The following is a 24878-nucleotide window of genomic DNA, read 5'->3' as shown; positions in this document are numbered from 1 at the left end:
CCTTCAGTTCGTTTGTCCAGATCGCTATGACATGAACAGCTATGATCCCACCAGGGGCCCTGACTGAACTCTGTTAGTCATTGGCTTCCATCCTAAAAAAGGCCCCTTTATCCCTTCACTCTGCCTTCTGCCAGTCAGCCAATACTCTAACATTGCCAGTGCCTTGCCCCGAATGTTGTGGGCTCTTAGGTTATTTTGCAGCCTCCTGTGTGGCATCTTGTTGAAGGCCTTTGCGAAATTCAAGTAGATCGCATCCACTTCCTTGTCATTTGACTAACTGACACTTCAGCTTATGAAAGAATTCTAACAGATTTGTCCCCTTGACTAGGCCACATTGAGTTAGCCCTGTTCCTATCCCTCCCACCTCCCTATTTTCTGCTTATAAATGGACGTTTTCCCAGCCACCATCGGTTCTGAGGAAGGGTCACTGGACCTGAAACGTTAATTCTGTTTTTTTCCTTCACAGATGCTGCCAAACCTGCTGGGCTTTTCTAGAAACTTTGTTTTTGTTCCTGATTTACAGCATCTGCAGTTCTTTGGGTTTTTATTTAGTCCAGTTTTGCCATACACTTGCAAGTACTCTGTAATCTCGTCCTTAATTACGGACACTAAAATCTTACCAGTGACCAAGGCCAGACTAACTGCTGTATAGCTCCCTGTCTTCCCCTCTCCCTTTTTAAACAAGATTGTTACGTTAGCCATTTTTCAGTCCTTTGGGACTCTCCCTGACTCCAGTGATGACTGAAAGACCACCCCCAATGCCCCTCCAATCTCTTCAGCTGTCTCCTTAAATCTTGGGGAGAGTCCATTTTATCCGGATAACTTGTCAATCTTCAGATCTTTCAGCTTCCCCAACAGCACCACTTTGGTGATGGCCACCACACTTGCCTCTGTCCCATGATTCCCTTGAAGTTCTGGTATGCTTTTGGTGTCTTCCACTGTAAAAACTGATGCAAAGTATCGTTCACTTCATCTGTCATTTCTTTGTTCCTCTTGACCAGCCTCTCTCTCTCGCCTTTTAGATATTTGGAAAAAAAACTCTTGCGGTCATGTTTAATATTACTGGCTAGCTTCCTCTTACTGTGTGTTTTTTTAAAAGCTGTTCTCGGTTGGGTTTTATTTTGAAAGGCTTTACCACCCTCGAGCTTCCCACCAATCTCCACATTGTTTGCTTTTTCTTTTGCTTTTATGCCATCCCTGACTTCTGTTGCCAGCCATGTTTACTTTGTCCTCACCTTAGTCTGCTTCTTTTTCTTTTGGCCTGAATTTCTGCTGTGCCTCCCAAGTTACCCCCAGAAACTCCTGACTTGGTTGATCTGCTTCCTTGCTAGACTGTTTTTGCATTTACTTCTGACCATCTGATCATCATGTTGTTTGTAGTTACCTTTTAATCAATTGTAATATTGTTACATCTGATTCCAGCTTCTCCCTTGCAAACGGCAGGGTGATTTCTATTGTACTATGGTCACTACTCCAGAGAGCTTCTTTCACCTTAATCAAGTCTCTCTCCTTACACTTCAAAGCCAGAAATGCTTGTTCCAGAGTGGGCTATACCACAAACTGTGCCAAAAAAAACCACCTTGAAGACTTGTCCAGGAATTCCCTTACTTGAGATCTGCTACCAACCTGATTTACTCAGTCCTTTTGCACATTGAAGTCCCCCATGATTATTGTAATAGGAAAGACATGTAAGAAAACCACTAACTCCTGATTCATTTCACCCCCCCCCCCCCCCCCTTGCATGTTAAGGCTACATCTGGAGGAAAGGAGCAGTCAACATATTGGGTATTACCCTTCTTCAGGACCTGAAATGTTAATTCTGTTTACTTTTACAGATGCTGCCAGATTTTAAAGAGCAGTTCTTTTGGTTTTTTGGACACTCTGTACAGATTGGACGTCATGAACCACAATGGTGTCCACCAGTTCCCACATTAGGAAGTTACAACACATCATTTAGCCTGACATCTCAGTTTTATTTACTTAATTTTTAAATTTTAAATTAAGAACTTTGTACCAATCTTGTAGTTTGTTACCTGTAAATATTTTCCTTATTTACCTCTTGATTGAAAATAGCCCATAATTCATAGTCAAATTAATAGCTATTGCCAGCCACTGAACTTGTGGTTTCCTTGTGATGTCACTGTTTTAGGCTAGGCCCCTGATCCGAGGCTTCAATTTATCCTGTTTAAAAAAACCTTACAAATTATGAGCCAAAAATTTTTGCATTGCCTTCACATTCACTGAACTAGCTCCTCACTTGGGTTGTGTTGCACTCCTGATGTGATCTCTCCTCTTGACCGTGTACACTGTACCAATCATGAGCTTTCAGCAGGCCATGTCTTAAGTTGAGCTGAGATGATTGACTAGTTAAGCTTCAGTAATAATGAGCACTTCTTAAGACCTGATTCAGAGTTCAGGTAACTCTCTGACAGATAACTGTCCCTCAGTCAGCTGAATCAGCTACCTTGTTAACCTTTTCAACTAGACTGCTGAATTTTAAACTTTTAAAATGAAGAAAGAAAAGAAACAGTGACCAGTTCTATTCCCACATTGCAGCAAATTCCCCAAATGTCACACTGCATGGGATCTCTCTTTCTTGACACAGCGCACCATACTGACTTCTGTAGACTTTTTATTTTCAAGTCTGGTGACATTAATCAGATTCGTATATCTTATTATTTTTCTGTTGAGTATTGGTTTGATTTGGATCTTGACAGTTTAGGTTGGATCTTTTCATTAACCCTTCTCCACTCTGAAGCCTAATATCTGACAGCAAATTTGTCACAGTTTCTCCTGATCCTTTTTGAAGAAGAAACATTTTCATTAACGTGTTGAATAGTTTCCAAAATTCTAATGAGTGGGATGACAGGAGTGGGAATGGATGTAGAAGGGACCAAGTGTACAAGATTTGTTCAGTCATAACAGTAGAAGAGATGCTGGACTATAGGGTTGGTGGCAGAGATGGAACACAGTCACGGTATAAGAGAAGCACCGACAGTTGATAGAACACTTCTCCCTCGCAAAATTTCAGTATTACATCATATTCTCAGAAATCAACTTCACCTATAGAATGGGGAGTTAAAAAGTTGGAATATAACCTTGACATTAGTTAACGACCCATCCTGCAATTTTGGTGGCATTTCTGTCTTCATAATGTATACTTAGCATTAATGTAAGAAAACTGGCTTAACTTGTCCCTGATAATTTTTGAGTTTGAGTTTTGACTTCTTCCTTGAGTCCAAGTAATACTTTAGCTTGCTCCTGCTATGTTTGGCTTCATTGTATTTCTTTTTCACATTTTGGAAGTGTGACATTGCATCCGTCACTAGGTGACTGTTTTCGATATGTTGTTATGGAGGGAGCAACGCACAGTGATGAGTAGATTAATGTGGCCATGTTAGAGTGCCATCTGGTGATGTAGCAAAAGTGTGATAGCCCTTGATAGTTTATATTTGGAAATCCTGAAAGAGAGTCTGCTGGAATAGTTGGTGCATTGGTCATGATTTCCCGATGTTTCCGGCATGGTGGCTCAGTGGTTAGCACTGCTGCCTCTCAACACCAGGGACCTGTGGTCGAATCCACCCGTGCGCAACTGTCTGTGTGGGTTTCCTCTCACAGTCCAAAGATGTACAGGGTAGGTGGCTTGGCCATCTGAGATTGCCCATAGTGCCCAGGGATGTTTGGGTTAGGTGGGTTAGACATGGGGAAAGTGGGGAATGGATCTGGGTGGTATGCGGTTCGGAGGGGCGAAGGACCTGTTTTCATGCTGTAGGGATTCTATGATCTGTGATTTTCCAGGATTCAAAAATGATCCAGTGGATTGGTAGCTTGTGAATGTAACTCCACAATTCAAGCAAGGAAAGGGATAGCTTAAGGGGAATTACAAGTCAGTTAGTTTCTGATTCATTTGTGGGACGTGGGTGTCACTGTCTGGCTCAGTGTTTATTACCCATTGCTCATAGCTTCAGAGGAGTTGGTGTTGTTACCTTCTTGAACTGTTGTAGGGACACCCATAGTACTGTTGGTGAAGGAAGTCCTGGATTTTGACCCAATGATGGTGATGGAACAGTGATATATTTCTGAATCAAAATGATGAGTAGCTTGAGGGGAAACTTGCAAGTAGTGGTGCTTCATGTATTTGCTGCCCTTGTCCTTCTAGATGGTGTTCTGTTACGAGTTTGGAAGGTGCTGTTGAAGGAACCTTGGGGTGCATGCAGTGCATGTTATATATGGTGCGCATTGGTTACTGAACATTAGTGGATGATTGACTGGGTGAATGGTATTACATCAATAAACAATGAGTGGGTAGCTTTGTCCTGGATGGTGTCAGGCAGCTTTCTGTGAACTTTTCTCTACAATTACAACACCAGCTTAAATTTTTAAGCCTTCTTTAATTTAGTAAATGCTCAAAGGACTTTGAACAGGTAAGTAATTGGACAAAATTTGACACTGAAATATAAAGAATATGAAGGGTCAGATTGGTTCAAGTAGAATCTTTTAACGAAGAGAGTAGCAAGGAGGTTTCCTTGAATCATAGGATCCCTTTGGGCCCAAGATATCCAAACCGACCCTCCAAAGAGCATCCCACCCAATCCTGAAATCCTGCAATTCCCATGGCTAATCCACCTCACCTGTATATCCCTGTACATTGTGGGACAATTTTGCATGGCTAATCCACCTAACGTGCACATCTTTGGAAGATGAGAGAAAACTGCAACACTTGGAGGAAACCCATGTGGACACAGGAAAATGTGCAAGTTCAATACAGACAGTTGCCTAGGGGTGGAATTGAATCTGGGTCTTTGGCGCATTGAGGCAGCAGTGCTAACCACTGAACCACCTTTTCAGGAGTGAGTTTGAGAGTTTTGTGCCTAGACTGGCACAGATTCCATCCACAGATGAAGGATGTAATGTAAAGGATACTCAAATAGACAAAATCCTTGTGCTTTAACAGTTGGCAAGGTTACAGAGATGGAGAGGGATTTGCTCGGAGGGTGAGAATTCTTAAGTGCGAGAGTGTGCTGGAACACAAGCATAGGACCACGAACACCTGAATAATGAATGAATATAATTTGTTATCCAGGACATTGGCAACAGAACATTGAATTAGTTTTTACTTGGTGATGGCAAGCTGGCCTGGAAAATGTTGTAGTAATGCTCGAAGTCAGGTGTGCACAATTGTTAAATTTAGAAATCTAAAGATACAAAATGCTCTTTTTTGTTTGCAAGTGGCTAAGGCAGAAATTGTAGGGGCCCTGGCTGATAGATTTGGGTCATCGTTAGTCACAGGTCAATTCCTGGACGTCTAGAGGGTCGCAAATGTGGTGCCCTTATTTAAGAAGGGCTGCAAAGAAAACTCTGGGAATTCTAGACCAGGAAGCTTAACGTCTGTCGTAGGTAAGTTACTTGAGAACATTGAAGAATAAGATATACATGGATTTGGAATGACAGGGTTTGATTGAGTAGTCAGCATGGCTTTGTACATGGGAGATCATCTCTCTCAAATTTGTTCTTTGTAACCTGGAAGGTTGACAAAGGCACGGTGATGGACTTAGTCTGTGTGGATTTTGGTAAGGCCTTTGATAAGATTCCACATGGTAGGCTGCTGTGGAAGGTTAGATTGCACGGAATCCAGGGAGACCTGGCAAATTGGATACAGTTGACTTGATGGTAAGAAGCAGAAGATAATACTTGAAAGAATGTTTGTCTGACTGGAGGTCTGTGTGCCTCGCACTGTGCTGGGCCCATTGTTGTTTGTTATCTGTACTGATGATTTGGATGAGAATCTACAAGGCATGATTAGTAAGTTTGTGGATGACACTAAAATATCATGGACAGTGAGGAAAGTTATCAGAAATTGCAACAGGATCTTAATCAGCTGGGAAAGTGGGCCAAGAAATGACAAATTTGGACAAATTCATGGATAGGAAAGGTGTAGACGGATATGGGCCAAGTGCAGAGAAATGGGCTTCGTGTGGATGGACATTTTGGTCAGCACGGACCAGTTTGGGCCAAAGGGCCTGCTTCTGAGCTGTAGGACTCTGATTCTATGACTATGAACTGTACTGAAGTATATTAGAATTCATCATGCAAAAAGGGCAATATTTGAATTCAAATAAGTTTTTTAAAGACAAAGTTTTAAACTGAATTTGAGGTTGTTATATATAATTGTGTTTATGAGATGGCAGATTTAAAAAAAAATCTTTTGGTAGAAAGTATTTTGTTTCAAACTGAAATTTAAAAATTGCTCTGTTTTCTCTCCTAGTTCTGAAGAGGTATCGGAGGACTCAACATTAACTGTATTCTTTCTGTAGATAGTGCCAGACCTGCTGAATTTCTTCAGCATTTTCTGCTTTTGTTTAAAAAATGTTTAGCTGTAGTTAGAATTTTTGCTGCTTGTTAAAACAGTCAGGATAGTGGATCCTGTCAGTTTTGAGCAAGGAGGTTCTCAAACCTCAGTGATTATAATTAAATTACTGAATTATGAACTGAGTAGATGATGTAAATAGTTGAATCTTTATTGTGACTCCTGCTTCATTTAAACTAGATTTCACTTTTCTGAAGCCGACATAATGTATTTCTTGTTCAGATTGTACTTTGCTCAGTTAGCTGGGTGCCTCATTTGTGATGCAGAGTGACACTAACAGCATGGGTTCAAGTCCTACATCAGCTGAGGTTACCATGAGGTTCACTCCTTATTGACTTCTCAACTAAGGCATGGTGATCCCCAGGTTACAGCACCACAAGTTGTCACTACAGATTTAGCAACTTGTGGCCTAGCATAACTAGGGTAGTTTTAGAACTGTTGCGAAGTAAAAGATAGTATCTAGATAGTAAATTTTTCCTTGTCTTAACTTACAGTTAATAATGAAGCAATCTTTGTATAGCAGTGAAACTAGATAATGCATATGCTTTTGCTAGATTGACTGAATATAAACACATGGAAGTTGAAACATTTTGAAAAAAGCTTTGTATTACTTTAACCATAAGGTAGCTGCTGTCGCATTGTTAGTTGTTGAAGTGTGCCTGGTCAGCTTCAGAAGTGGGAGAATGAATTGTCTGCCACTAAAAATACTGAACTTTGAATCACAGCCTTTCAGTGGTTGTGTGACACTGGAGGCACAGAAATAACAGCTCCAATGGGACTAGGATGACAGGATTGTCAGAGCGCCGTAAGGGAAATAATTGGAAGAAATGCAGCAAGATGAGCAATAGCCACTTTATATAGATGCATAGAATACCAGTTAGAATGCTGGACTAGAGCTCGTGGGCTGCCATGTCTGTGCAGGTTTACTGCAAGACCAACTCCCCTAATCTGACTTTATTACCTCTTCCCAATAATCATGCAAGTTATTTTCTTCCCTGGCTACCCAATTTCCTTTTGATAGCCACGGTTAAGTCTACCTGCACCACATGCGAGGCTGCGCATTTCAGATTGAATCCACATACTCTGTTTTAAAAGCCATCTTCTAGATGTTACATTTGCTTCTTCTGCCTACCATCTTATCGTCTGTTTCTCAATCCCTCCACCAAAAGGAAAGGTTTTTCTTTATATATTAAAAGCTTTTCTGATGAAGGGTCTAGGCCCGAAACATCAGCTTTTGTGCTCCTGAGATGCTGCTTGGCCTGCTGTGTCCATCCAGCTCCACACTTTATCTCTGGTTTAGAATTGCATCCTTTAGTTTATATTGACTTTACTCGATCTTCTTCGTACAGTGAATCATTTCATGCTGCTCAGCATTAATTTTTATCTGCCACTTGTCCACCCATTCCGTCAAACTCTCTTCTTTAGGGGTTTATTGTTATCTTCACCATTCACAACACTTGCAAGCTTTGAGTTATCTCCAGTTTTTGAAATTGTCATGTATAACCAGGTATAACTTAGTATAACTTAGGAGTTGGTGTCTTCAGACCTTCCCCAGGTCCAAAACAAAATTGTTCACCACTACTGTTTGTTGCTTTGCTCAGTTTATTGCCATGTTTTCGCTGTCTGTTTAAATACAAAAGCTGTAACTTTGATCAACTTGTTAACTAAGCCTGTTATCAAAAATTAATTCACCTGACAATTTCTATATATTTAATAGGCCTAATGATTTTAAACTTAAAGTTAAACTGAGAATTTCAATAAGATTACTTTGATGTTATATAATAGAGCCTGCTAAGTCTGTTTAAATTTTTAAATCACTGTGTACTGTTAGGTGTCTGCACCCCTCAAGCTGCATATGATGAAAGTTATAAAAGTTGACAATTTTGATTTCATTGTGAGGGGAACCCATTTTAACTTGAAAATGAATGTTGCGTTTTTTTTATTGTAGAGTTTGTACTACATTGTTCAGCATTTCAAATTGCTTCTTCACTTTTTATTTCTTCTCCACACAAGATACTACTAACGAACAGTGGTTACATTCTAGTGCTGCATGTCTCTAGCTCTGACTAACATCACTTTATCCTCTCTCTGTATGTCTTGCTTGCTTGCATTGCTAAGGACGTAAACATAAAAAGTCTAAAAAGTATTTTAAGAAATCTGCCAAAGTGCGTTCCAAAGGTATGTACGAATATTTTATGATGCATTTTGCATTTTATTCTTGATTTATTTTGCTCTGTTTCCAATGCTTTAAAACCACTTGTTGCCTGCATTCTTCAAATAATCTTGTGTGTAGGAAAAATAATTCTATTAATTGCTTTTCACCATAAATTGTATGTTTACCTAATTATATGTTCATGTTTCAGGTGGCTTCTTCCTAATTAGATTAGCTGAATGGAAAGTATAATTCATTTAAACTGAGGTTTCTGTAGAAGGTGGCACCAAATCACTTGTTACAAAGCAAGGCAAGATTCTTTCTTGGGTAACTGGAGCTGAAAGTTAACTTTATTTGTTTAGGGAATGAAATGGACTTTCAAAAGTGACTGCATATAAATTATTGATTTGATAGCCGGAGGAGAAGTTTGGGTTTTGTGGGGAGGGAGTGAGAATGTTGGCATTTAGAGAAAATAAACAGAATTTCAAGATCTTTGAAAATGCCAGGAATCTGAGGTGAAGGCTCACTTGTTTTTTGTGACATATATCTGGTACAAAACTGGAAGCAAAGAATCTTTCCTTGACTGTTTCAACTCTAAATGGAAAAGATGGGATATATTTGAAGATGATGAATACTATGGACAGAAACAAACTATTTCATGCAACCTGGATTGCAGATTTGGAGGAGTGCAAAAGTAGAGTGCTTCAAAATATTTCCTCGTGATGGAATTGAAGTATAAAATTTGGAGTAAAACAAGGATCAGTTTGGTTAATAATCAAGTAATTTGGGGTGTTCTGGTGGCTCCTCTGAGAACATATGGAGAATCTGGTTATGCTTAAACAATGCCAATAGTGAATATCCAGGACTTTGGGCAGAGAGCTGTTTGAGTTTGAGGTGGAAGTCGTATTTTTGTCTATTCTCAACATGGGTTTTTTTTTCGGGTGTTATGACCATGGTTATTGCAATCATCTCCCAGGTTCAGTAGGTGTTCAAAGTCTGTTATGTTGATTATTTCTAAATATGTGTTCTCAGCAATAAGTTCCTTATTTGGGAATTCAAAATCTCTGTTTCCTAATTTGCAGCAATTTGTGCCTAGATCTGAAATTTTACAATCTGCTCAATACCTCAAATATCCAGTGGCTAAGCTGAATGAGTGTGTTCTGGAAATATCATGGAACTGAGTCTGCATGCAGATAATAATAATTGATGTACATGAAACATTTTTCCCCCTATTGGTGTTTTTCTATGTGCTCCACAATGGAGTAGCTTCAAAACTAGAAGCCTCGGAGAAAGTTGAACAAACCCATTACATGCGCAGGTAGAAATCCTCTTTCTCCTCAGGTCAAGGAATGGTTCCCACCTCTGCTGAGCTGCACTTGAGTTCAGGCAGGCAATAAGTTTGTTACCTGTTGCCTTGCCTAATAGAATGTTTCCTACTTTACATTTTTCTTCTTGTCATTTAGCACTAATTCAGTCATCTGCCATCATTTGGGGCAGCTTTGAACAACTACCATATCATGTAATGCAGTTGCATAGTTCTGAGTTGTAAAGGAACTGATGGATAAATTCCTGATTAGAGTTGAATGCTTCTGTTCTTCTGAAAAGAAGTCAGAACACTATCATATGTGCAGGTGGCCAGATAGACTCCAGATGCAGACTGGCTTATTGAAGCATGGTGAGTTCAGTTTGCCTGTGGCTTTGGTACATAATTGGCTTAGTAGAGGGAAGCCTAGTTAAGTCAATTGGGAATATTTGATAAAATTATATCTTAGCAACAGATGTGAATGCTTTGATCACAAATGTCAGCAAAATCACTGTTTGCTGGTTTGACTCATGTGGCATTAGTTGATGCTGATTATAGCTTTCTTTTCAGCTCAGACCCTTGATGAGGAGTGTGTTGACATTTTGCTGGACTTCTGTCTGCCAGCAGAGAATTTATGTTGTCTTCCCAGGAGCAAACTTGAGCAGAATCAATTTTTTTCCACCATCCCAGATAATTATGTCTCAAAAGCGTAAATTGCTGGAAGCGCAATTGTTGTGAAGAGAAATCAGAGTTTATGTTTTGGGTCCACTGACCCTTCCTCAGTTCCTGAGATGCTACCAGACCTGTTGAGCTTTTCCAGCAATTTTTGTTCAGGTATACTGCATCCACAGTTGTTTTGGTTTTTATACAGGTAAAGATGTAATGGACTCTCCAGGCAACTAAAAAGGCAGAATATTCTTACTACTCTGTGGGAGCTCTATTTCAAGCAGTCCACTGTACTTCCTTACCAACAGAAGACAGTGCGCTGTACTATCCTCTCCCAGAGCTATCCTTTCCTGAATTACCCTATGGAACAGCATTTGGGCTTGTCCACTTCTAAATGAGCTTCCCAACAAATTGAAAACCCAAATGTGTTTACAGGTGATTGTAACGGTTTACGCACCAGGAAAATCAAGTTCTGGCGTTGAAAAAGTGACATGATCAATGGGAAATGGCATTCAAAACAAAAAAAATGCAATGATGAAACAGGAGCAAGCAGGATCAATTAACAGCCTTAAGTCTGTAATCAAATTCTCAAACTGTTAAATAGTGTTTGAAGATGAGTTTACTTGAAAAACAATGTAAATTCCACCTTCAGCAGATAACATTTATGGGAAACCGGCTTCTTGGATTCATGATGAGAAACACATCAAACATTATAACATATCAAAAACTTTGTCTAATCCTGGAATCTGCGAGTTGTTTGTAGGATTTTTATATGGCAAGCAAGATCAATAAGATTGAAATGGTAAAACGATGGACATTTTGTATTATTCTGCCTCAATCAGTGTTGGAAAATGCCAGTGTTACATCCTGGATCAAAGTTGTGGTTTGGGAATCGCTCCTGCACAGGAGACAAGTAGGAAACAGAACATGTTCTGTAAAATATGCAATGGAGGGTTAAGAATTGACAAAAAAAACAAGTACCTGGTGGTGACCTGTGGCAAGGACCAAACATGAGGTAGGCTTATGTACAAACCACAATGACTATTTGTTTTAAAAATGCTGAATCAATTTATCAATCTTCCCACAATGGAACCACTTGCCAAAGAAAGTAGTTAGTGTCCCATCACTGGAAATGGTTAAGACTCGTGTTCAGATTATTTCCGTTTCAAGGTTTTTGTCATCAGGATAACCATCTCAGCTGAAAATGTGTTATCTCATGCCACCTCTATAAATATTGGTGGATTATAGATGAAAGACTGAAGTAGAAGAGGCAAACTTCTGTACTCCAAACATGTTAACCTCCCCTCATCTCAGCACTGCGGCATCTTGGCGAGGAGAAATTGTATCCAGTGGATGTACAATTAATTCTGAGATGCTTGGAATTCTGTCTCTTATGACAGGGGTGAATGAAGTATGCTGTCTGCTTACATGTACCCATTCTAGAGATTAATTTCATTGACATTGCCAGGGATCTTCACAAAGCAATGACTGATGTCAAAATTGTCGAAGTATTTGACTTCTGTGGTGGTCCATCCCTTGATAGCATTATTTCACCTGTTTACCACTTTATTTTGATATAGTTTATGAAATCTTGTGAATTTAATCTTTACTGTCCTCCACCCTATTACAGACGTCCTTTTGGTTCTTCCTGTACTACCCCCCCGTTGCTGCCCATGACTGAAAACCAAAGGATGTCTTAAAATGTTAACTCTGTCCTTGGGAACTGAATGACCTGCTGGGTACTTCGAGCAATTTTTCTTACATAGAGTTGCGTACGAGATTGTTCCATTCCTTTGGAAACATTAACAAAGCTTTGTTGAAGACCTCTCTAATTTTGTATCTTTTAATATTTCTTTGATTTGAGTTCTCTTTATTCTGGGTATTTCGTGTTCATATTCATCCTGGTTCAGATATGTTGGGTTTAGTAATCGCCCTTCGATTCAGGGGAGTTTATAGCTGCTGCAGACAACTGAACAGAATTTGATCTAAGTGTTTTCCAAGTATATTTGGAATCTGATTTCGTGTATGATTTGCATTAACGGATTGTATGTGCCACTTATGAAAAACTGACCCTTTTTTTGGCTGCTGAAGTTGGGGAAGGGGGAATCACTTAATTAAGCAGAGCCCTGAGGCTACTTTTCTCTTGAATTTCTTGTAATGCATTGAGGCGGATGAACTGACCAAAACAGATTGTAGATAATGACACTATACCAGCACGTAGGGTACATAGTCAAGCTTGACTGGAAGAATGAGCAGAACTATGAGATGGATCATATTTAATTAACCAGATGTTGCATTACTAACATCTATTGTATTCGAAATGGCATCAAGCACATTGAAAAGCGAAAGAAAAGCTAAATACGATTAGGTTTTTATTTCCGAAATAAACTCTTGAAGTTTATTATTTAAGATGGTAGTTTAGCTGAAGAGACCTTGGAGGAAAGATGGCCATAGCTAAGGTTTAGGGATGCTTGAGTATTATTTAGTTGAGTAGTCAAGTTTCATGTCATAAAACTATGCAACATAACTGCACAGGATAGTGGGGGAGAAAGGGTTATCAGGAGTCAAACAGGTAAGATCTGGTGACAGGTGATTTTTGCCAGCTTGTATTATTGACACTGGCTTTCAGTGCGATGATACTGAAACTTCACACATTTGCCTCACTGAGCTATTAGATCACTTCCCAAGTAGGCTAAACACAATTTGTTCATCAGACAATACAAGTTTGAGCGTTTTGATTGATAACAGATGCTGTCAGGTGCCTATTGGTGACACAGCATATAGCACCAGCACGTAGTTTATGAGCACTTGTCTCCTTTGCAACAATATGTACCTAAACTGTTGAGGTTGAGCCATGTGAACAATGGTGTGTCCTCTTCAGATGTATGATTGACATTTGCCTTCACTTAATGGAAGAACTTCTCTAGGGCAGCTTCTAATTTGCAAGCAATCTGGATGTTCAAACATGGTGCAAAAGCACATCTCAGAATTGTCAGTTACTGGGATCGCACTTTATATTTAGGACCTTTTTTTCGAAAGAAGAATGACAAGTTTTTATTTATTCCTGTTTAAGATAAACCTAAAGAAGAGAAAAAGGACTCCTTTGCAGAAAAACTTGCAACACAGATTATTAAAAACCTGCAAATCAAAATAACAAGCATTCACGTGAGATACGAAGATGCTGTAAGTGTTTATATTTGCTGAAATATCTGCTTTATTTATTTACCAATTTTAGACAAATTCCATAGTAACATTTATAATTGGAACTTTAGTTCAAGATTAGTATATGATGTGTAAGGACAGAATCTGTTTCCTTGTATCACTGCATCATTTATTATCATTAACACTGTTAAATAATTAAGTTGGCTTATGACTGTACATATTCATTTTTCTTTCAGATTACTGACCCCTCAAGGCCCATCTCTGTTGGTGTCACTTTAGGAGAACTGAGTTTGCAGGTAATCCACGCAACAACGCTTGACACTTGAGTTGCTTATGCCACAAGACTGTCAGGCCCATTGAGTCCATGCTGGATTTGTATAGAGCACTTTAATCAACATCATTTAGTGAAATCTATCCATGCGGTCCTGCCGTTAATTTCCTTACTGAGATCTTTGATAGTCTCCAGCTCCGTTCATTCCTGCTAGCTTCGTTTAAAAAAATTCTTCCTTACATCAGCTCTACATCTTCCCTTGCTTCGAATCTTAAATCTGCATCCCTAGTCTTTGGGTGATGAGATAATGGAAATAGCTTTTCTTTGCCTGTCATAATCTTGTACATCTGTCAAATCTCACCTCAATCCTCTTCGCTCCTCGGTGAACAATCCAGCTGTGTGGTTAAATTTCCTCCACCCTGTATGCATACTGGATCTTGTTCTTTGTTATTGCTTCATCGGAATCCTGGAGATGGATTTCTAAAAGCACGGTGGGTGTATCTACACCACATTGACTGCAGTGCTTGAAATAAAGCATGTCATCACCGTCACTTTGGCAATTAGGATGGGCATTAACTGCTTGCCTAATCAGAGATTCCCACATCCTGTGAAATAGGAAAAACAAATTATCTTTTGTACCCTTTCAAGGATCCTCACATCTTTGTGCCCAGTTCTGGTTATTATACAATGTCATTGTGGCTAAACACAGTTTTATGAAGGTTCAAAAACAGAAGTTGCTGGAAAAGCTTAGCAGGTCAGGCAACATTTGTGAAGAGAAATCATAGTTGACGTTTCGGTTTGGGGACCCTTCCTCACAACTGCAGAATGTCCAATGTCTGACTTATAAAACCTCATATTTAGGGATGAGATTCTGCATTATTATTACTAAGAACCAGACATGAGCGTTCACTTGCACTTAAATCTATTTTCTCGGACTACATTGCGGTCCAACTTGGGTACAAATCAACTCATGAATATACTTTGGAATGAAACTTGTTTGTAATCCAGGGACTGCAGTTACCACATGGACTACATTGGTTCAAGACGGTGCTCATAACCATCTTCTTGGGGATAATTAGAGATGAGCAGTAAATACTGGCCTTGTCAGTACCGCTCGCATTTAATGAAAGGATTTAAAAAAAGACTTGTCATGAACTAGTGTAAATGATTTAAAATGAAGTGAAGGAGGCTTGATAAGTACCCAGTTTTTGCTGCAAGTGATCACCATGATAGCATGATGACAATCATTTGTAATTGCTTAAAGCTTCTGCAAATTTGTAATTCTTCATTTTGGCTGTTTCCAATGTATCAACAGACTCGATGCAAAGGGAATGATGTAGCTCTTAGTGGTTTTAAAATAATTAATTATTTTGAGAAACAGCGCTTCCTTCTTATGTATAGCCCTCCCAACTGGAGCCCACTAAATCACACCTTGACCTGAGTTGGAAGGTCTTAGATTGATGTCTTACTCCAGAAGCTGAACATGTGGTTTAGGCCAGCAGTCCAACTCGTGACAATGGAGCAGTGCCCGGTTGGAGGTACTGCCTTTCGGGCGAGATATTAAACTGCGGTCTCGTATAGTCAGAATTGTATCGGACTCAAGATTAATGCTCTTTCTGTCCCCACAGGTGCTTCCAGTTGGTTTAGCATTCTATGTTTGTCTCATTTAGTCCGTAGGCATGTAAAAGGAGTTCTCCCTAATCCCGTTGATTTTAGGTTTTAAGACGTAATGTGTTACAGCTTGGTAATTAATCACACAAAAACTGCTTATGAGGTCAAGTGAAATCCTATTATTGTCATAATTAAAGGTTCTGTTCCATGTTGACATCTATGTAACTTAAGATGTACAGGGGAGCAATATATTTGAACTTGTTGACAAAAATCTGTTAAACATTACTGAATTTTGCATTCATGTTGTCCACTGACCAGCATCACTAAAACAGATTACCGAGTTATTCTTGGAAATTACTCAGAGCATTGGTGACTGAGCAGCAGGTGATATCTGACAGAATTCGGTGCTTGCTGTAAGCAGGACTTCATTCCATCTTGCCTTTTGTCAAGCATCCATGTGGGGTGACTTTCTATACACAAGCACAAAGCCTTCAGAATAATGTAAGTAGCATCTACTAATAACTAATACAGTTCCTGGCTGCATCTCATCCAAGATCTTAGCTTGTGCAGGAATTTGTGCCACAATCTAAATGAGTTAAACTCCACAGATCCAATGCTTCCAGTGCATTCACGAGTCAGTTCCTTAGTTTTTATTCTTTCATGGGATTATAGGAAAAACTGATACAGTCAGCATTTGTTGGTCATTGCTAATTGTGTTTGAACTTAGTGCCTTCCTAAGCCATTCAGAGGATAGGGTTGTCAGTTAGCTCAGTTGGTTGGGCCGTTGGCTTGTGATGCAAAGTCATGTAAGCAGTGTGTGTTAAATTCTCACTCTGGCTGAGGTTACCACGAGGGATTCACCTTCTCAATGTGAGACATGGTGAACCTCCATGTTGTACCACCACCATGCCATTCAGAGGGTGGTCGGTAGCCAAACATATTATGGGCCTGGAGTTGCATCTAGGTCAGACCAGGTAAGAATGAGATTTTTCTCCCTGAAGAACTCTAATGACCCATTTGGGCATTTAGAACAAATGATGATAGTTGTTTACTAAGGGAAAGTCGAGCTTGACAAATGTGGAATCTTTTGAGGATCCAACTAGTAGGGTAGCTAAGAGGCAAGGGTGCAGTGGATGTGGTTAAATTGGATTTGTAGAAGGCTTTCTGTAAAGTCCTACAAAAGAGATTAGCATATAAAATTGAAGTGTATGAAATTGGAGGATTGTGTGCTGAAATTGATTTAAAACTGGTTGGCAGACAACAAATGGGTCTTATTCCAAGTGGGAGACAGTTATTAGTTGGAGTACTTCAGGAATCAGTGTTTGGACTCCAACTATTCATGATATATATTAATGATTTAGATGAGGAAACTAAGTATTAGAACTCCAAGTTTGCAAATGACCGTAAGGATGCAGAAAAACTTCAGTGCGATTTGATACGTTAAACAAATGGGTAAATACATGGCAGATGCCATATAATGTGGAAAAATGTGAGGTTATCTAAATTGGGGAGGGAATGGCAACGGGACCCTTTGTGCACCAGTTGCAGGTGCAGCAGGTGATGAAGCAAACAACTGGTACGTTGTGAGAGTTTGAGTGCAAGATTATGGATGTCTTCCTGCACTCGTGTCTGGAGTGTGTGTGCAGTTTTGGTCTCCTTGACTGTGGAAGGATGTTTTGCCTGTAGAGGATGTGCAAAGAAGACTTATCAGACTGATAACCAAGTGTGGGGCTGGATGAACACAGCAGGCCAAGCAGCATCTTAGGAGCGTAAAAGCTGACTTTTCGGGCCTAGACCCTTCATCAGAAAAGCTTTTCTGATGAAGGGTGTAGGCCCGAAACGTCAGCTTTTGCACTGCTAAGATGCTGCTTGGCCTGCTGTGTTCATCCAGCCCCACAGTTTGTTATCTTGGATTCTCCAGCATCTGCAGTTCCCATTATCTCTTATCAGACTGATACCTGGTTTGGCAGGGGCTGACATAACAGATAAGTCAGTATGATATATACCAGAATTTAGAATGAACTGGGTAGAACTTTCATTGAAACCTTTTTAATTCTAACAGGATTAGACAGGCTAGATACAGGAAGGATTTTTTTTGATCATCAGGGGTCACAGTTTAAGGAGTAAGGGGTAAACCTTTTAGGATAGATGAGAAAAATTCTCTACTCTAAGAGTGGTGAGCCTGTGAAAGTCTCTTTTGCAAGAAACTGAGGGCAAAAATTCAAGCCTTTGAAGAAAGATATATTTCTTAGGATTTAAATGATCAAAGGGCATGGGGCAAAACCAGGGGCAGGGTACAGTGCTGTGATTAGCCATAAACATATGGAACGGGGAACCGGCTCAAAGAAACCTTGTATATCCTACTGCTCGTCGATTTGTTGTTCCTATTTTTCTGTAAGGACAGATTTCTTTCCCTGAAGAACAGGCGAGACATTAGGTTTTTGACAACTTGTAATGTTCACAACAATTGAGGTTAAATTCACCTTACCAATTTTAGAAAAGGAAATTAAATTCTATCTGCAACCTTTAGTGGATTGAACATCTGACCCTAGTGCGTTAGCTTGGGATTACTGGTTCAATGACACTCACTATTTTACTGTCTTTCCTAAATTTGTTGTGTTTTTGCAAAATAATGGAACAGAAAAGGGCAGCCAACTTTATAGCAGAATTCTTGGTCAGTGGTGAAGATGACCTGCATTTTAATTTCCTGTATGTGACAACTGTGCCTGCAGTCATTGCAGCACTAGAAAAAAGTAGGGTCAATGCATCAGAGCCAACAATCACAGCTTCCTTTTGCTGGTTTTAGTTGTTCTCCTCTCAGACAATTGTTCGACTGAATTGATCTTGAATGACTTTGCATTATAGCTATGGCTGAGATTTTCTAAGATGAAGCTGTAGTCACATTGACGTAACGAGCCTGTCTGTTTCACCGGGCATTTCTGCATTACCTGGGGTGGATGAGACGAATGATAAGTTGCCACATTGATACTCTTCTCTGGCTACTGTGTGTTGGTCGATAAGTTAAGATGAAGGATTGAATGACTTGTAGCAGTCCTTTGTCAACAAATGGAATTTCTTTGTGTTTTGGTTCAAAATTATACATCAAGTAACTTTAAATGTCAACATGACGCGTATTGGTTAATAAAGTTAATAGCCAGGTTTCTCTGTACCTGTAGCTTTCTGGTGATTAATTGTCATGCTGCAACATATTATACTTTATCAAACTAAAATACACGTATTTTATACATCTAACAGTTCTAACTTGTATACGCATTTCCAATTTTCCTTCCAATATTGGAAAAGCAATGTTGAACATGTTATTTGTGGAAAATAACGTGGCTTCATTTATTTGGAGGATTCTAATATGCAATTTTCATTGACACTGATTAGGTTGCAATTGTGAAATTATAGACTCTGGGGAAATGGCTGCCGGATTTGCTTCTATATGCATAAATAAAGTTAACTTAATGCTTCATCCAAATTTTGTTAATTTGATCTGATCTGATTTATTGTCACATCCACCTGAGTACAATGAAAAGCTTTGTTTGCAAGCACTAGAAGCAGATCATAGTAAGCAATGACATACACATCATTTGAGTGCTTGGCCAGATTTGAGGCATTCAGGTTATACTGCACAGGAGGCCGCATAACAAGATGAGCATGATTTACAGTTACAATGTCCATTCATCAGTCTAATAACAACGCTCAGGAAGACTGATCTGACATGTGCAGTGATGACGGAGGGAACAGGTGTGCCTGGGGCTGTTGGGACAGGTGATACCATGCCACTGGCATCCTGCTCGAACTGAGCATAGAAAGCATTGAGCATGTCAGGGAGGGATGTGTCTTTGTTTGCTATTTTGCTCTGCTTCATTTTGTCGTCCTGTGACTATAAGCTAAACCTAATGTGAAATAATTGCAGCAACCAAATAAACCAAATAGAAGGTCAGCTCAGTTGCAGGGATATGAGCTGGCAGGGGTGAGCGGAGCAATCCTTGCTGCACAAATTATGTCACGTGACTAATTTTAGAGTTACTGAAGAAGTCTTTGATTTATTCACTTGACACTCAATAAGCTGAAAATTTCGTTTTAGTGGATAAATGAAATGTTTAAAATTGAGTCGTGTTCTGTGCATGCCAATTTTCTAAAAAAAGGATGAAATTGCAATAGGTTTAATTCTTAAATCTACTTCGGAAATTTTAATGCCTGTGTGAAGTTGAAGCTGTTTCATGTGATGTTAAACTTGAACAAATGCATCATTTGATAGAAAAGCTTTGCCCTCTGGCTTGTTTATGCCAGCGTCTGGGTATGAGTTAAACGTGAGCTTGGAGAAAACCATCAGGAAGGAGAAGCCTACTCCACGTTATCATTTGTCATTAACAGTATTTATAGGAATGATTGCCACACAATTCTTAGACTAAGAATTGACTCCATACCGAGGCCATCCCCATTTTGTGTGATAATATTATCATGTGAAGTGGGATAAATTTGGAATAGGTCACGTGACTTGGACTGGGCCTTCATGAGCTGCTTTGGGCTGACAACAGCAGCCGAGCTAATCTGCGACGGTCTAAACCTTGTTGGCCTTATCCCACAATTAGCAGAAAGTCAGTGGTCAACCCCGTTCCACTGACGGGTGTGGGAGTGTATGGTCAGAGAAGCTCCAGGTTTAGCTCGACATAGGAAGCTACAGGATTGTATACTGTCAAGATTGGAAACAGCATGCTGAAGACGGATCTCAATGGCCCCACAATTAACAGATCAAATGAGGCATCTGCAGACTTTCCACGTCTGGTGGTAGACAATTAAAACAGCTGACGGAAGCATGAGGTGACTACATAGTGTTCCTGTCCTTTAATGGCAGGAAAGACCAGCACTTCAGTGCAAAAGAAAACTGAAGCATTTGCATCCATCTTCAGTCAGAACGACCAATTGGATGATATGTTTTTGACTTCTGAGGACACTATTTACAAGAAACAGCTGAAAAGTAAAATCTGTTGACACCCTGACTGAAATACTGGAGACTTCACTGCACCCCTAACCATAGTACTCCAGTGCAACCAAACACTAGCATCTATCAGATAAACAGAAATTGCTCAGTTATATCTTGTTCATAAAAATGTAGGATGAATCTGTTCTTTTCGTCACTGCCCCATCAGTTGATTTCTGAATAGTCAACCAAGTGATCTCAAGGTTTGTTGGCAAACGGTGCTTACGAATAGCCGGTTGGGTTTTGCCAAGAGCACTTGAGTTAGGACTTGAATGCACTTTGGTCAAAGCATGGATGAAAGAGCTGATTTCAGCTAGGCATGAAACAGCTGATTTCAGCTCTTTTGACGATAGGATCAGTGCAGAATTTGATTTTGAGTAAGGCATCAGTGTCTGTTAGCAAAGTTGAAATCTGAAGTCAATGTAAGTAAGGAAACAATGCACTGCTTTGGGCCATACCCAAGGATAATGGTTGTGGCTCTTGGAGAACAGTTGTTTTTGCCTAGTGATTCACACTAAGTTCTCAGGGCACTGTGCAACACCCAACCATCTTAAATACTTCAACATTGATTTGCCCTCTAACATGATGTTAGAAGTGATTTTGTGAAACCTTCATTGAACAATGATCAGTACTATTTGTGACTCCTTCCACTGAGGCAGTCTGTGCCTGCATACAGCAAGACTGGACTTGATGTGGGCTTGCACTGATAATCCAACAAGTAACATTCACAGCACATTGGCGCCAGGCTATGACCATTTCCAGCATAACATTTAACATTCGATGTTTCCATTACTGATACCCCCCACCACCTACATCCCTGAAATTACCATTAATTGCTGGAGTAGAACGCAAAGACTGTTACCGTGTAGATATGTGCAGACATCATTCCAGATGGCAGGATAGGTGGAGAGAGCAGTTAATGTGAAATGTGATATCTCCTAGGCGTTGTCAATAGGACCATAGGTTCTTCAAAACTCCCTGCTCCTCTTCTCTATGTAAGATACCAGTTAGTCCTCAGTTGGCGTATTATGTGCATCTCTAGGCACCCTACTTTAGGAAACGTGCACATCCCTGAGATAAGACATAGATTGCTGAGAATGGTTCCAGGGCTGGAATATATCAGTAATGGAGAAGTTGTGACAGTTTTCTTTGAAGAGAAGAAAGCTCAGAGTAGATCTGATTAAAGTTTTCAAAATCATTTGAGATTGGACAGAGCGGAGGGAGAAAGTGTTTCCATTTGTAAAAAGATGAAGAACAAGAGGACGTAAGTTTAAAACTATTTGCCTAAGGAGTAAATGCGACAAAGGACAAAACTCGTTCACAGCAAGTGTTCTGGTATGCAGGGCCTTGAAGTGAGTTTTCCTCTTTCTTACCCATTGTGCAGGCCTATAAGATCCATGTGCGTCACTGACTTCTGGAATGGGAAGACAGAGAATGTAGAGCATAGAACAGTGCAGTACAGCACAGTACAGGCCCGTCGGCCCACAATCTTGTGCCAGACTTGTACCCTAAACCTCAGGCCTATCTAACTTCCACCCCTACCTTACACTATCTAATAGCCGCTTAAATGCCCCTAATGAGGCTGACTCCAGTACCCTCTCTGGCAATGCATTCCATATCCCTACCACACTCTGAGTAAAGAACTTACCTCTGACATCTCTCTCATATCTCCCTCCACTCATTGTAAAACTATGCCCCCTCGTAATAGCTACCTGCGCCCTGGGGAAAACAGTCTGTGGCTGTCGAGTCTATCTATACCTGTGGTCATTTTGTACACCAAGCCCATGCTGTGATTGCCTTGTGTGGAGGGAACATTGTCTGGAGCAGTGTAGTGGTTCAGTTGAAGCTTTCAAGAGGACATCAGATAACTATTTAAATAGAAATGATATATAGGCTTACAGGTAAACGGTGGGGAAATGACAGTAAGTAATGCTCTTTCAGAGTGTCGGTGCAGGCAGAATGGGCCAAATGTCACCTTCCTGCATTGTGATATTTCTGACATTATTTGAAAAATCAGGTCTCTTAACTAGTAATTTCCCAACTGTCGGAATGCTGCATCTCAAAAGGCGTCACTTGGTTCATCATGTCCATACCATAATTCATTTTTTATGATATTCCTATAATGGAATAGAGCAACAGGGTCAGTGCTACCTCCTTATGTCCTCTCATGTTCACTGCACTGTACTGTTGCTTGAAAAGTACTCAAAATTCACACATGAAAATCAAGCTTAAATACAGAGCAGTTCAGATGGTTGGGGATGGAGTGCTCTTTGGAGCAATCGTAGTATCTGTCTCTGAGCTCAAAGGCACACGTTCAAATCCCATTACTCCAGAGGTTGGAATAACAGGTCTAAATAAGTTGTTTAAAAATATCTACAGGTGTGCAAATAGCTTTTGAAAAACCACATAATATTAACCAAACATTTTTATTTCTAGACAGCAGATGAAAACTGGACCCCATGTATTTTGAGTGATACTGCAAAAATCATCTATAAGGTATTTGATTGTCACATTAAATGGAAAAACCTTGATTCATCTCAAGTTGATTAGTTGTGGGAGTATTCTGGATGTATGTATGAGATATTTAATAGTGTTATTGGGCTTGTTAAGAATACTTTATATTTGTTTATACCATTTTTAAAAACTGCATGCTTTCACAGGTGACTAGTGGACAGAAATTGGGTGTGTAGTTGCAGCTGGTGATGCTTTGCCTTGGAGTTGTTTGGATCTTTTGTTTTTGCATCAGCCTTCACAATGCAAGGCACCAATAGCATACCAGAACTTTGAGACCAAGAGACAAAGGCCAATGTAGTGGCCATGACTAAGGAGATGATACTGAGGAAGCTGAAAGGTTTGAGTGATAAGTCATCCAGACCGGATGGACGACACCCTGGTTCTGAAGGAGATAGCTGAGGAGATTGTGGAGGCACTGGTAGTGATCTTTGAGGAATCACTTGTCAGGGATGATGCTAGAGGACTGGAAAATGGCAAATGTGAGCCCTTGTTTCAAAGAGAAATTACAGGCTAGTTAGCTTGATCTCTGGTTTTTGGTAAGATTTTGGAGTCCAATATTAAGGATGAGATTGCAGAGTACTTGGAATTGCTTGGTTAAACAAGGACTGAGTCACCATGGCTTCGTCAAGGTGAGGTTATGTCTGACAAGTGTTTTAGAATTCTTTTGAGGAGACAATGAACATGCTAGGCAAAGTAAAGCCAGTGATCTATTTGTATTTCCAGAAGGCCTTGGACAAGGTGCTAAAGAAGATAAGAGCCCATTTGTTAGGGGCAAGATACTAGCATGGATAGAGATTCATCCACTTCGCCAACACCTTCCACCCCAACCTTAAGTTCACCTGGACCATCTCTGATTCATCTCTCTCCTTCCTGGACCCCTCTGTTTCTATCTCTGGCAACCACCTGGAAACCAATATCCATTTCAACCCCACCGACTCCCACAGCTACCTAGAATACACCTCTTCCCACCCACCTTGCTGCAAAAATGCCACCCCATTCCCAAATTCTTCACCTCCGCCGCATCTCCTGGGATGAGGCATTCCACTCTGGAACATCTCAGATGCCCTTGTTTTACAAGGAACGCAAGAACACCTTTGACCGTGTCTCCTGCATTTCCTGCAACTCATCATTCACACCCCCTCCCTGCAATAACATCCAAAACAGAATTCCCCCTTGTCCTCATACCACCCCACCAACCTCCAGATCCAAGGCATCATCCTCCGGTACTTCTGCCATCTACAAACCGACCCCACCACCAAAGACGTATATACATTGTATTCCTCCCTGCCCTTATCTGCTTTCCGAAGGACCTGACTCCCTTGTCTGCTCTAGACTCCCCTCCAACCCCACCACGTGCGGCACTTTTCCCTGCAACCACAGGAAGTGCTACACCTGCCCTCACAGCTCCCCCCTCATCCCCATCCCACACCCCAAGAAGACCTTCCACATCAAGCAGATGTTCACCTGCACGTCTGCTAATGTGGTATACTGTATCCACTGTTCCCTTTGTGGCCTCCTCTACGTCGGGGAAACCAAGAGGCGGTTTGGGGACCACTTTTGTGGAACACCTACGCTCGCTTCACACTAAACAACAGCACCTCCCAGTTGTGAACCACTTAGACTCCCCCTCCCATTCCTCAGATGACATGTCCATCCTGGGCCTCCTGCATTGCCACAACCATGCCACCCAAAGGTTACAGGAACAGCACCTCATATTCTGCTTGGGAACCGTGCAGGCCAATGGTATCAATGTGGACTTCACAAGGTTCAAAATATCCCTTCCCCTTACCACATCCCAAAACCTGCGCAGCTTGTCCCTGCCTGCCTGCCTAACCTGTCCTT

The 24878-nt window shown here is 40.5% G+C and overlaps 1 protein-coding gene across 5 annotated transcripts in view; it reads left to right on the top strand.

Annotated features, from left to right (window-relative positions):
* vps13c (vacuolar protein sorting 13 homolog C) overlaps window positions 1-24878 on the top strand; it is a 275727-nt gene that overhangs the window by 38510 nt on the left and 212339 nt on the right. For 3 of the 5 annotated variants that reach the window (XM_048520894.1, XM_048520897.2, XM_048520899.2), the window contains exons 7-10: window positions 8486-8545; window positions 13562-13671; window positions 13887-13946; window positions 22959-23018. In XM_048520894.1, coding sequence (XP_048376851.1) covers window positions 8486-8545; window positions 13562-13671; window positions 13887-13946; window positions 22959-23018 — 290 coding nt within the window. The remainder of the gene's footprint in view (window positions 1-8485; window positions 8546-13561; window positions 13672-13886; window positions 13947-22958; window positions 23019-24878) is intronic. The other 2 variants (XM_048520896.1, XM_048520895.1) reach the window with 1 other exon arrangement.

This window comes from Stegostoma tigrinum, chromosome 36 (assembly GCF_030684315.1).
Source record: "Stegostoma tigrinum isolate sSteTig4 chromosome 36, sSteTig4.hap1, whole genome shotgun sequence".
Classification (NCBI taxonomy): domain Eukaryota; kingdom Metazoa; phylum Chordata; class Chondrichthyes; order Orectolobiformes; family Stegostomatidae; genus Stegostoma; species Stegostoma tigrinum.
This window is presented reverse-complemented; position numbering and strand designations above follow the sequence as displayed.